This window comes from Macrotis lagotis, chromosome 2 (assembly GCF_037893015.1).
Source record: "Macrotis lagotis isolate mMagLag1 chromosome 2, bilby.v1.9.chrom.fasta, whole genome shotgun sequence".
NCBI lineage: Eukaryota > Metazoa > Chordata > Mammalia > Peramelemorphia > Peramelidae > Macrotis > Macrotis lagotis.
In genome coordinates, this window is record NC_133659.1 from 77,821,030 (window position 1) to 77,835,426 (window position 14,397).

General features: G+C 35.9%; 1 protein-coding gene across 1 annotated transcript in view; it reads right to left on the bottom strand.

Annotated features, from left to right (window-relative positions):
- Nucleotides 1–400: 400 nt before the first annotated feature.
- The window catches only part of SHCBP1L (SHC binding and spindle associated 1 like), a 48,205-nt gene continuing 34,208 nt past the window's right edge, over nt 401–14,397 (bottom strand). The window contains exons 7-10 of the mRNA XM_074222200.1: nt 9,380–9,533; nt 4,349–4,599; nt 2,664–2,786; nt 401–745 (exon numbers count right to left, since the gene is read on the bottom strand). Coding sequence (XP_074078301.1) covers nt 494–745; nt 2,664–2,786; nt 4,349–4,599; nt 9,380–9,533 — 780 coding nt within the window. The 3' untranslated portion in view covers nt 401–493. The remainder of the gene's footprint in view (nt 746–2,663; nt 2,787–4,348; nt 4,600–9,379; nt 9,534–14,397) is intronic.

Sequence of the window (14,397 nt, forward strand, 5' to 3'; positions counted from 1 at the left end):
TATCCACTGCCGCCCCCCCCCATTTCCTTTTAAAGAAAACTGAAATATAACTTAAAAGATGTTTTTCTGATGCTGCTCATGGTTACTGCTCTTTTCCTCTCAGAAGAACTTGGTGTAGTGTATATTATATATACACACGCATATACATATATATGTATATATATATATATATACACACACACACACACAAAATGTGTTTGCCATCTGGGTAATTACTGTGTAAGCTCTTTACTATTAAACCTTTTTTGTATCAAAAATCTCTTGAACAGGATACTCAAATTTATCCATAATTAAAATATTTTTAAACTATCCAAAGCAAAAGTATAAAGTATTTGTTAAAATGAATCATTCCCTCCAAGACCATTAATAAAAAAAATCTTCATAGTTTAATTAAACAAACTCAATTTAATTACAACCACCATTTCCTTGGTAATCAGCAACTATTTATTAAATATCTCAAATATATGGCATCTTCAACATGAATCCTGATGCTTTAACTTGTGACTATTCTGATATCCCCCTTTAAGTTTGCTTCTATCTTATTATTATTCATTTCCAGATTCAGATTTTGCATTACTTTGGAAAGCATATCATCATCTTTTTTATCTCCTGAAGCAGCTCCTTTGTTAAGAGTTCCTTCTGCTATAATAAAAAACTGTTCTGTTGGCTGTAGAATGCTTACTCCATATCCATTGTTACTATAAATATGATTATTATTCATCTTCAATTTAGGGGCAGGAAGAACCTGTTGGGGGATTAAAATTGTTTAATTTTTAAGAGGATGTTTCATGTTTTTCCTTTTGAATTATAAAGACAAAACTAGCATGATATTAATACAATCCTAAGCAATTTATTAAATAACTATCTTTAAAAACATTAATTGGAAATAGTGCTTTCTTGCTTATTAACAAGTACTGTTTTTCCATACTCTGATATACTATAAAATATATTAAATCAATGACTTAGTCTTTTTGAAGTTTATCTAGATTCACATTCCTACAGAAATTGTAATTGTGCTCAGAAATTATACTTTAATAATTATTAATAACTAATAATACTAGTAATTATTTTATTCAGACTTATTTGATGGATTCTTCTATGTAACAGTCCTTCAGGTGAGTTCAGGTAAATTTGTACCTTGGATTTTTAAAAGTAGTTCTAGAAAGGATACCCTGGAAGTTTCCAAAAACTAGAAAATCTTCAAGTACGTAGACCCTTTGTCTGAGTCTGCTAGGAAGCTGAATTATTACCAGAATTCTGACTACCTGTGACAGTTCAGAGTAGTTACTCTAAACCACCTTCTATACATATATATTCTATAATGATGATGGTAATGGGGAAAAGAAAAAGGGTGTTAAGAATAATACAGTCTATAGGCATTAATTAATTACTGACAGTCCATTTTGTTCAGGGACAAAGAAGCGGAAACACTCCTGAATGGGCACATGAGGAAAACTTTGTTAAGTTTTAGAAACTACATTTTAGGAAAAAGAGACAAGATGAATTTTGCCCAAAAGACTCCTCTTTCATCAAGATGGTGAAAAGATCAGCGGATACCAAATGAGAATGAATATCCCATGAATGTCCTGCCCTGCCACTGCCCTTCCCTTTAACCCTATCTGGAAGTGTACCCAACCAATAATACCTCCAGAAGTCATGTTTTTATACCTTCAGGATAAATTGTCTTGATTAAAAAAAATTTTTTTTAAGTCAATGCGGTTAAGAGTGACTTGCCCAAGGTCACACAACTAAGTAATCATTAAGTGTCTGAGGCTGTTTTGAACTCGGGTCCTCCTGACTCCAGGGTTGGTGTCTATCCACTGGGCCAATTGCTGCCCCCTAAGCTGTCTAGGAGTACAAATTCACCTAGTCCAGTATATGTATAAGCATCCTAAACCAGAATGTCTTGTCAACAAACTGTCCATTCTGACCATTAGCCCTTGCTATGGACACAATAATCAAACCAAATAACTGCTTCTGCAAAGGGCATGTCTTTTGGACAGGAATATGGATCAATTTGCCATCCTTATGACTTCCCAGACCAAAATTCCCTTTTCTGGTCATCAATGCCCTTAACATATATGTATTATCTACTTTCAAGGAGCTTACATTCTATTGGACACTGCCTCACTTTTTATTTCTATTTCACATCTATTACAGTGTCCACATAGGCATGTAAGAAATGGTTTTTCATTTATTTCTTCATTAGTACAAGCAATTGGGTTGTTTAGTTTGGAGACCAAAAGGGGAAACAAAAACTCTAAATATTTCAAGGAAATTAGATTTGTGCTACTTGTTTCCAGGCACCAGAACTAGAAATAACAGGTGGCAGTTGCAAAGAGAAAAATTGATTTACATGAAAAACTTCCTAAGGAAAATGGAACAGGCTATCTTGAAAGGCAGGAGATTTCATTCTTCCATAGAAGTCTTCAAAGAGAGTGGGCAACCACAAAGTTTAGGAAATTGTAATAGTCTGCATTGGAGATACAGATTGGACTGAAATGGTCTCTGAGATCCTTTCCAGCTCTTACTTTTTGATGCTATGTAAAATAAATCTGATGTTCCATTATCTTTTTTTAACCATCTGAATTCTTAAAATAAATATTTTATAAATTCTTCCTAGTAAAAACTTTAAGATAACTAGAAAAAATGAGATTGATTACCTTCATATTCACTCCACCTAAGGTGCTTTTTGAATTGTCATTAGTTCTGAGATTATTGCAGTGATGAATTTCATTTCTTTCCAAAATGGCTATGCTGCCAGGATACAATTCAACACCAGCACCCTGCAAATTAAAACAAATCCAACAAAAAGCATAAGGAAAAAACTTGAAATATGAAACTATAATTCCTTTTTTAAAGAAGTAAGGCTTTTTTTTCACATAGGTCTGGGACTTCACAGAACATTAATAGGTGTTCAAAATTCTGAAATGGCATGAAGAAACATGAGTAAAGAATTCACAAAAATCTCCTTGGAGAATGAGCTAGCTATGAAAACCTGTTTTGCATGAATGCATCATATTGCTTGAGTTTTGAAGGAGGAAAGGATAGAATTTGACACTCAAAATTTTAAGAGCAAATGTTTAAAGATTTTTATAATATTAATTGGAAAAACTAAAATATTAATAAAAAAAATCAAAGAAAATAAGTCTAGAAGGGAGAGTAGTAAAGGTCTTGTCCAATTTCCTGCCTTTGACAAATGTAAATTTTAAGGAAAAGATATTCTAAAAGTCTCCTATTCAATGTTGGTTTCTATTAAGAAATTACAGTTATCCTTCCATATCATCTGTTCCCATTAATGTTTTTATCGCAATTTGGCATAAGAAATTAAATAGAAATTTTGGGGGAGTTTTGCAGAAGCCACAGACAACATACAAAGGCCAGCAGATGATACAGAGCTTAGGACCAAATACTTTATATTATCTTATTGTAAAATCTGGGTTAGCAAACTAAAAGAAAAAAAATTCAGACGTATTCTCTGATATGAGGGAAAGGTCAAAAATAAGAAATTATAGTTCTCCTTCCACATCGCAGCTTTCCCCAAGTTTGCAAGTTGGCAAAAGAAATAAAGTGGAAATTTGGGGGGAGTTTTGCAGAAGCCACAGACAACGCATAAAGGCCAGCAGATGACCAAATACTTAACCCAGATTTTTCAATAAGAAAACTAAACATCTCAAAAGACAAAAATTTCGACCTTTTTCTTTAGTATAAAGGCCAAATAATTTTACAGATATGCCCTTCCCCCCTCCCTTCCCTCTCCCCCCATGATGTGAGAGGGGCAACTATCTTGTTTACATCCAAGTCCACTCCTGGCCAAAATAAAAAAGTGGGTCGTCATTCTAACAGTTGATGAAAAATTTTAAATCACTCCTAAATTTTTTCTTTCCCAAAACTTAAATTTCCTTTAAAATTTTTCTCTCTAGGTCAGTAATATTTTTGGCTATCAAATGAACTGCCTCTGAGTTTTCAGGTTCTGTTTAACCCATTGTTCTATAGCAAATTTTTTCAAGTTACATATGTATGTATATATATATATCTGTATTGAGTGTGAAGTTGTATTTAAAAATTAATTTATATTGATTCACATTTAGCTTTTTTACTTTTGTAAGTGCCTTTTCAGTCATACTTGCTTCCAAAAACTGATTCTCATCTTGAACATGATCTTCCCCCCACCCATCTTGAATCTCTGATTAGTTTATTTAGTTTCTGATTACTTTTTTAAATATACAAAATAATTTGAACTCTGAATTTACACTAAGTAAAACAAAGTAGTTTTTATGTGCAAATAACCGACAACTAAGCATGCTTGAAGTACATATTTCTCAGTAGAGATATTTAAATTAAATACCTGAGCTCCAGTAATTTCACTGTCAGTGATAGTCAAAGCTGCTCCTGTAAGAACACATACTCCTGTTCCTTCACATTTCAATACACAGTCCTCGACAGTCATGTGACCCGATTCCACGACCACAATACCATCAACAGTCCCTTGTTGTATCAAGGTAAGATGCATTAGTTTCACATTTTCAGCTTTTGATACTACAAAACTGTCACGAGAAGGTTCTGAAGTGATCACAATCTCCTCTCTCTTTCCAACTCCTGATTTATAAAAGAAAATATATAATTACTTAATACTAGTAAAAATAGATTTAAAGCCTTTTAGTCATTTAATAATAAAAATTTTCCTTTTCATATATTTACAACAAAATTTCTAATAAACAGCTAAAGGAAAATCTATTTGACTTTTTCAAATCTATTTTCTCAATTATAGGATATGCTAGAAACAAGCTCCAAACTTAAGTATGGACTTAAGGCCTACTATAATGTTCTCCTGAAGTCCTACTCTATTATGGCATGAAAATGACTGATACCTTGAAACTTAATGCCAGCACAGTACAAGCTCTGGTGGGAACCAAGGGAAAGACTGTCATATGAAGACTAGCCCAATTCAGAGAATTTCCTCACCACAAAGTGAGCCACAAGGTAATATTTTTGGTCCCAGCTACTTACTTATCCAAGGCATGGAAGGCTTGTAAGCAAGTTATCACACGGCATTTATTAAATTCCTACTATGTGTTAGGTTTTTATGGTAGAAGGAAGAAAAAACCCTTTTTATAAAGAATTTATATTCTAAATGGGGGAAACAAGGATATATGTAAATATACAGGATATTGAATATGAATACTCGCAAAGTAAATACATGATAGTTGCAAAGGGAGGGCACCAAGCATATGAGGGAAGGAATCGTGAAGTTTTTGTGAAGAAGCTGTTGCCTGAGCTGCATATTCAGTCCAGCTCTAGTTGGGAAGTGAGGAAGGGGTGCATTTCAGACATGTGGGAGAGCAATCTCAAAGGCAGGGAGACGGGAGAGGAGTGCCAAGAGTGGGAAGGGAAGCAGAGGCCAAAATGCAGGTTGGGATAAGACTGTCAAGGACTTCATGAGCAACCAATGTTCCTATTTTATCCAAGAGGTAGTAGGGAGCCAGTCTGACTCACACATTGCTAAGGCAAATTACATTGCTCTCAAGTGTGGTATGAATCAGGGGAAATGAGGAAAACGGAGCAGTGTTCAGATAGCTAGGAGAACCTTGAGAAAGTAGTCATGAAACCCCAGATAAGAAACAGTGCCCATAAGGAAGAATGTGGTCAGTAGTGTAGAAAGTAGCAAAGTTTGAGAAAAGATAAAATTTAGCAATTCAGAGGCCAGGTAACTTGAGAGATAATTATTTTAGTTGCATGAGAGCAGAGAAGCCAGATTACAAAGTTAAGGAGTGAGGGAGAAGTGGAGGCAGTTTTTCCAAGAGCTTAGCTAAAAAAAGGGACCATATAATACAAACATAAACTATATGTATATGGAGAGAGAGAGCATACCCAGGGGATGGCAGGGACTGGATCTTGGGGACAGATTTTTTTTTTAAAAGAATGAGATAGATTTGAGCACATTTGAATAACAGGCTGAAGAGAAAGGGGATGAATGAAGCTGCAATCTGCTGTAGGAATTGGATCAACAAATCAATAAGCATTAACAACTACTGCATGCCAGGTAGCTCAGTGGTGCAATGAATGAGAGCACTAGCCCTGAAGTCAAGTGGACCTGAGTTCAAATCCAGCCTCAGACTTTACTAGCTAGGTGACCCTGGGCAAATCACTGCTTCCCTGGCATCCAGGGCCATCTCTAGACCTGATACATACCTGGCCACTGGTCCCAGATGACTCTGGGAGGAGAAAGTGAGGCTGATGACTTAGCATAGCCCCTGCCCCTTCCTCCCATCATGTCATGGTATCACCTCCTCTGATGTCATGGTGTTTTTTGAGAACAAAGGACAACAACTGTGTGCCAGGCCTATGCTAGACTCTGAGAATACAACAAAGGTATGACAGTTCCCTGTCTTTGAGCTCAAAATTAACAGCAGATAGACACTGGCAGGACCACCTCTTTGTCAGAGAATGGCAAAAAAAAAAAAAAAAGATACAGAAGATACTGTCAAAGTGTTTTGAGGTGAAGAGAAGAGGATAACAGGAATGCCAGGGAGTCTCAATTATTTCAATAAAGATGTAAAGTCCTTTGAAAAGAAGAGGAGAAAGGAGAGGTATAATATGCTTATTGTACAAAAAATTTCAAAATAGTTTTGTAGGGAGTGAGATAGATAATAATTTAAGGTGAAATAAAAGGACTGCTACAGTGAAGGTCTAGTTGAATTGTATAACATTTTTTAAATTAACAAGCATTTGTTTTCTCTTCCTCCCCACCTTGCCAGCCCTCTACTGAACAACCAAGAAACTAAAAAACCCATTGAAGTATAAATTACTGTGTTGGGCATGTCCAAAAATATGCATCTCATTTATCTCTCATTTAGGAGGTTGATAGCAAATTTCATGTCCATTCCTCTGGAAACATGATTTTTTATTGCACTGATTTGAGTTCTCAAGTCTTTCAAAGCTGAATAACAGGGCTTTGTATCAGTCAGCATGGCTGAATGACCTCATCAACAGTTGAACTAGAGAATGTGAATGGTAGGAGTACTCCAGATCTGAAGTTTGGAAAAAAAATGAGCAACAGGACAGGAATTCGAGAGCAGAGGAATGTAAAGCTGAAATGGCTAATAACTGAATTGAGATTAGAAAAGGATAATAAAAACCATGTTAACATCCTGAACAAGTACTAAATAGTATAGGATTTAGAGGTGATAATGAGGTGAAAAATAGGCTTAGGAGGTATGAGGCATAACTGGTGGAATGAGAGGTCACATGTCAAAACTTTAATTTAAAATGTAGAAGACTTGGGGCGGCTAGGTGGTGCAGTGGATAGAGCATCGGCCCTGGAGTCAGGAATACCTGAGTTCAAATCCAGCCTCAGATACTTAATAATTACCTGTGTGGCCTTGGGCAAGCCACTTAACCTCATTGCCTGGCAAACTAAAAAAGAAAAAAAGTAGAAGACTTGTATGTAATGATGAGCTCATTGTGTGACTCCTTATATGTGGAGTGAAGCAACAGGTTATAGGATATAAGGGGAATATATATATATATATATATATGTATATATATATACATATATATATGAATATATATATGTGTGTGTGTGTGTGTGTGTGTGTGAATATTGAAGTCTCCTAGTGGAAGGGCAGGAGTTAAGAGAAAGATGTGAGCTTAGTGCTATATTCCTTGAAAAAAAATTATCTAGGGAGTCATAACAGCCATTATAATTTAGATTGGGTGTTGGGAATGTTAAATTGAGTGGACTTCAAAGGAAAAAAAGTTGCTGAGTGATGGGGAGAATCTAGAAATGAAAGCAGAGGTGCATGGATCAGTGTACAAAATTCTGGGAGGAGCCAAATCTCAGTGAGACATGTAGCTGGAAGGTGTGTGAGGCCTCCAGGATGAAGGAAATTTTGTTCACTAAGGAATGAGAATTCCAAAAACCAGAGAGGAAAGGATGGGCAGAGTTGAAATGGAATATTAATAGTAGGGTTAAGAAGGTTGGGGAAAAGAGTGTTCAAGCAGAATTTAAAGGAAATGTCTATTAAAACATTTACTCATATAAGTATTCCTAAAGTCTATGATCACAAAGATTATAGGTGATTTTTGAAGCTAATGTAGCTATGCCTGTATAAAAATTATATTCCCCTAATAGAATGTATGCTATTTGAGAGTTTTTTGTTTTGTCTTTGCAAATCTAGGCATCTGCACAGTGTATTTCACATAATAGATAATACTGATATGAATATTTATAATCAAGTATACAAATTGGTTCTAGAGGAAAAGCTAAACAGCCATGAAAATTAGTACTGAGGGAACAGCTAGGTAGCGCAGTGGATAGAGTACTGGACTGAAATCAGAAGGACCTGAGTTCAAATGTGACCTTAGACACCAAACAATTACTTAGCTGCGTGAACTTGGGCAAGTCACTTAATCCCATTGCCTTAAATAAAATTTTTAAAAAAGAAAATTAGTATGGGCAAAAGTGGACCTGAGGGAAAGCCAAGTATCTTGAAAGAAGTTGCAAATGTTAACTCACACTAATTTGTAACAACAGAATTGTATCCAAAAAAAACAAAAATCACGCCAACAACAAACTTCAAACTGCACTCTTCTGAGTCAGCAAACCTGAATTTTTATACTGAATTTGGCACTTAGTATTTGAATGATAGTGGACAAGTCAGATGACCTGTCTAACATGGGTCTATAAAAGTACACAATTGCTGAGAGGAAAGGGATCTGTAAACCTTTATAAAAGAACATCTGGTGACATCTGTATTTAGATAAAAAACTTTTTTTAAATACACAGGCAATTCTAAAAGTCCATCTCTATTCAAAAGAAGAAGAGACATACATGTAAGCTAATACCTGTTCTGAACCTAAATAAAATGAAAAGAAGTAATAAATTGGTCCTTTCCTTTCAATTTAAAAAATGTTTTCTTTATATGTGAATTTGTGTTATTGGGCTTTCTTTTTAATCAAATGGGATTAACAATAGAGGATTTTGAGTTCAAACCCCGCCTGGTAGTAATCAGCTTTGTCCAGACATGAGGGACTGGAAGTCACCTCCAACACCTTCTCACTCTCCACTGCAGCAAGCTTGGTGAACACAATGGAAAGCACGATGCTAGAGATGGTCTGCAGTCTCAATGGAGGGAATTCTCCCACTAAGAAAATCACAGATCCTTAATGTTGTAGTAAAAAGATGGACACACTAGAAAAAGTTAAATTCTTAAAACAAATTTTTTTTGGGGGGGGAAACTACATGAAAGCTGACACAACAATATGTTTGTAGAACTTACACATTTTCTCATTTCTACCTATGGAATTACTCATAATAAGTTTTACAATATAAAATTATCCTGCTACCAAGAACTAGAAAAAGAAGAACTAGGCTAACCTTTAATAACAATGTCATCAGTCAATAAGGCAAGATTTGTAGCTTGATATTCTCCTGGAAAAATGACCACTGTGTCACCACTGAAACAGCTATCCAAAGCCAGATCTAAATCATCATGTTGTTGGAGAAGTGTATCTGAGGATAAGTCTTTAACCTGCAAAGAGAAAAAGAAATACTGATCTTCTAATATATTTACTTAATGAACTTGAGTAGAATTACAGGATTTAGAACAAGGAGGGAATTTAATAGATCATGCAGTCTAATTCTTCCACTTTATGATGAAGTGATAAGATGGTAGTAAATGGCCCAAGATCAATAGGCAGTCAGGCAGAGCTCAGTTTCAAACTCAAGTTTTCTGACTTCAGATTATTCCTTATTTTCTTCCTCTTCCTTCTATCTCTTTGCTTTCTTAGCTAAAATCCTTAGAAGGGCCCATAAATGGCTCTTAATGTTGTCTCTGCTCTCTTGATTTTCTCCAGTTTATTATCTTATTTCTACATAGTTTTTTTCATGTTATTTCTCTCATCAAAAAGTGATTACCTTGAGGGCAAGGACAGTTTTTGCCTCTTTGTATCGTCCCCCCCACCCCCCAGTGGGGATATAGAACTACTTCAGTAACTATACTAGCATCCTGGATTACAGAAGATTTTTGGAAGCTAAAGTCCCAAATAGAAGAACATGGATTCTTTTTTTAAAATTATATTAAAATTAGAACAATTATAAGGTGCCACTTCATATATATCAGTTTGGCTAATATGACAAAAAAAGGAAAATAATTCTAAATGGTGGAGGATGTGGGAAAACTGGGACACTAATGTTGGTGGAGTTATGAACTGATCCCACCTTTCTGGAAACAATCTGGAACTACAGCCAAAAGGCAATAAAACTGTGCCTACCCTTTGATCGAGCAATACCACTGCTACATCTATATATCTGTATCCCAAAGAAATCATAAGAAAGGAAAAAAACTCACATATACAAAACTATAGTAACTCTGAATGCTCATAAATTGGGGAATGACTGGACAAGTTGTGCTATATGACTGAGATGAAATACTCTTATACTATAAGAATTGATGAGCAAGCAGATTTCAGAAAAACATGGAAAGACTTAGAACATACTGGATAGAAAGCATAAAAATAAAATATTCAGCATTACAAAAATAAAGCCATTATACTGAAGTCAAAATGTAACTTTTTTCCCCTGGCCAAGTTCACATATTGCCTGAAATCCACATTAATGGACTTTAGGTTAAAATCAAATTGTGCAAGATACGTTTTATCTTTAATATTGTCCCAGCTCATTTACAAGCTAATCATAATTTTAAAGTCATATGGAATGAACATTTCTTCACTTCACTTGACTTATTCATTTGATAATCCATAACTGTTTATGCAAAAAAATGAGACTAAAAACAATGAGGAAAAAACAAAGGTTTTACCTTAGCAATTTATTAGAAAGAACTCCAGAGGCCACTCATTTATTTAGTGAATCAGTTAATTATTTTAATGGATAAAAAAGGGTAAGGGAAGAACTGCTGAAATTGTTTACCACATCACACTGAGTGTTCCTCTTTTCAAACTATAAAATAAATTTTCTAACTTTAAAACTTTCCAAACTCTTTAAATACCTTAATACAATATATTATCCTATGAAATTAGCTCTTAGATAATTTTATATTTTATCTTATAATTTGGGAATTAAAATGAGTTGCCTACAGAAGATGACTGAATAAGAAATGAATAATTTAACCATTCTTCTTCCCCAACTATAAGATTAAACAGCATACAACACATTGCTATAATATGAGGAATAACTAAATGAACAGAAATCAGAGAATATATTTGTGTCACCAGAGAATCTAAAAATCATGTAACTTGATGAATAAAGATGGATTATTTGCAGAAATTTAAAATTATCTTTGGATTTTTCAGGGCTTTCATGGTATAATTTTATGTATAGATATTTTAAAAGGTTTGCCAAACAAATTGCTTTCACAAATATGAAGAATGTCAGTTTATTTAATAGCAAGTTTTTCTATTCAAATTGCGATTTTGATCATTTGTCTTTTTTTACTAATTGTTAAAGTATATTATTAATAATATAATTTAGTAATTTACTAAGACATTTCCCTTTCCCTTACGAATAGTGATATAATTTTTCAAATTAAACTTATCACATTAATTTAGTCAATCCCTTTAATTCAGAATTCAACTTATCCCCATCATATGCAATTTGTATTCATGTTCTTTTTGTAAATTCACCTAAAATGTATGTCATACATGCCTCACATCATGAAAGAACTGTGATTGTCCAGCTCTTATCCCTCATTCTTACATATGACAGCCCATCTTTAATGGTCTGACATTTAATATAATTTTTACTTTTATTCTTCAGAATTCTCCATGGTATATATTACAGGCTCTTCCAAATGAACCATTCCACTGCCTTCTATGTGATATTCATTTTGGGTTTTTTTTTTAAACTTTGAGCTTCTGATTTTCTGCTTTTTTTAATTTTTAAAGATTTTATTGATTTTGAGTTTTACAATTTTTCCCCTAATCTTACTTTCTTCCCCCCACCCCCCACAGAAGGCAATTTGTCAGTCTTTACATTGTTTCCATGGTATACATTGATCCAAATTGAATGTGATGAGAGAGAAATCATATCCTTAAGGAAGAAACATAAAGTATAAGAGATAACAAGATCAGGAAATAAGGTATCAAGTTTTTTTCCCCTAAATTAAAGGTAATAGGTGGGGTGGAGCCAAGATGATGACAAGAGATGATCGTCTCTTGGGCGCTCTCTCATAAAATTTATAAACGAAGGACTCTAAATTTTCAAGAGACAGAACCCACAGAGGGACACAGTGAGGCAGTTCTCCTACTCAAGGTAACCTGGAAAAGAGCAGAAAGGCTCTGCTCCCCAGGGTTGGAGGGAGGCCCACCAGAAGGGTGGCACGCCGGAGGGGTGGCCCGCCAGAGCAAAAGAACTTCAGCCTCCCGGAGGCAGCCCCAGGGCACTGGAAGCCCCGGCTCACAGCAGCAGGGGAGTTTCCTGACTTACGCCCAGGGGAGCACCAAGTACAACTTTGGGGGACAGGGATGGGGGGGGACCTCTGCCAGGGCAAGCATATGAAGCCCAACCCTCAGGGCACACAGCAGCCCAGATCCAGAAACCGGAAGAAGAAGCCAGTAAGCAGGAGCCCCCAGGGCATGAGTGGGCTGAGCCCAGGGAGGGAGCAGAGAGAGACTGCCCAAGCTCTGTCCCTTGAACAGGACTCTGGGGTTCTGACCACATTCAAATCCTGATTGCAGTCTAGGTCCCCCATAGAACAGCAGGGCCCCTCCACCTCAGCCCCGTGGCAGAGGTGGGTGCATATGGTCATTCACAGACTAGGAGGGAGTACAGAGCCTCACACACTGAGATCCTTGTGGGAGTGTCCCAAAAGCTCAGGAAGCACCCCAAAACCAGGCTTAGGCTGGGAAAATGAGTAAGCAGAGAAAGAAGAGGAACACCATTGAGAAATACTTTGCCTGTGATCCCAAGAAGGATCAGAATACTCAGTCTGAAGATGAGAAGTCCAAGCTCCTGCATCAAAAGACTCCAAGAGCAACAGAAATTGGGCTTAGGCTATGACAGAGCTCAAAAAAGACTTTGAAAATCATTGAGGGAGATAAAAGAAGAATTGGGAAAAGAAATGAGAGAGATACAGGAAGAACATGAAAATGAAGTCAGCAGCTTAGTCAAGGAGATCCAAAAAAAATGCTGAAGAAAATAGTATGCTAAAAACCAGCTTAGGTCAAATGGATAAAACAGTTCAAAAAGTTATTGAGGGGAAGAATGCTTTAAAAAGCAAAATTGGCCAGATGGAAAGGGAGATAAGAAAGCTCTCTGAGGAAAAACAAATCCTTCAGACAAAGAATAGAACTCAGGGAGACTGCTGATTTTACGTGAAATCAGGACTCAATATGTAAAAACCAAAAGAATGAAAAATTAGAAGAAAATATGAAACAAAAAACAACTGATCTGGAAAACAGATTCAGGAAAGATAATTTAAAAATTATTGGAATACCTGAAAGTCATGATCAGGAAAAGAGCCTTAACATCATTTTCAAAGAATTACTACAAGAAAATTGCCCTGATATCCTAGAAGCAGAGGGCAAAATGGAAATGGAGAGAATCCACAAATCTCCCCAAGAAAGAGATCCAAAAAAAAACAACCCCCAGGAATATTATAACCAAGTTTCAGAACTCCCTAGTCAAAGAGAAAATATTACAAGCAGCCAGAAGGACACAAGTCAAATATCATGGAGATGGAATCAGGATCTCACAGGACTTAGCAGCAACTACATTAAATGCTCATAGGGCTTGGAATATAATATACCAGAAGGCAAAAGAGCTTAGAATGCAACCGAGAATCAACCAAAACTGAACGTCCTCTTCCAGGGAAAAAAGATGGACTTTCAATGAACCAGGGGACTTTCAAATGTTCTTGTTGGAATGGCCAGAGCTGAACAGAAGGTTTGATCTTCAAATACAGGACTCAGGTGAAGCATGGAGATTGGAGGAGAAGGGGAAAATATGAGGGATTTAATGAGGATGAACTGCATGTATTCCTGCATAGAAAAATGACACTGATAATACTCATATGAACCTTCTCAGTTAATAGAGCAGGTAGAGGGAGCTTTTATAGATTAAGTACAGGATAAAGCTGAATTTTAAGATAAAATGTGGTGTAAAAATAGAGTCAATAGAAAAAAAGGAAATGTAATGGGAGAAAGAAAAAGGAGAGGGGGAATAGGCCAAGATATGTCATATAATAAGATTTTTCTTTATTACAATGAGTTATTGCAATGATATGGAAGGGGGGAAGGCAAGGGGGAATGAGGGAAACTTCACTCTCAGCAGAGGTGGCTAGGAGAGGAAACAGCATATATACTCAATGGGGTATAGACATTTGGAGTAAGAAGGAGGGGGGGACAGGGGGGAAGGGGGGGATGTGAGTGATGGAGGAG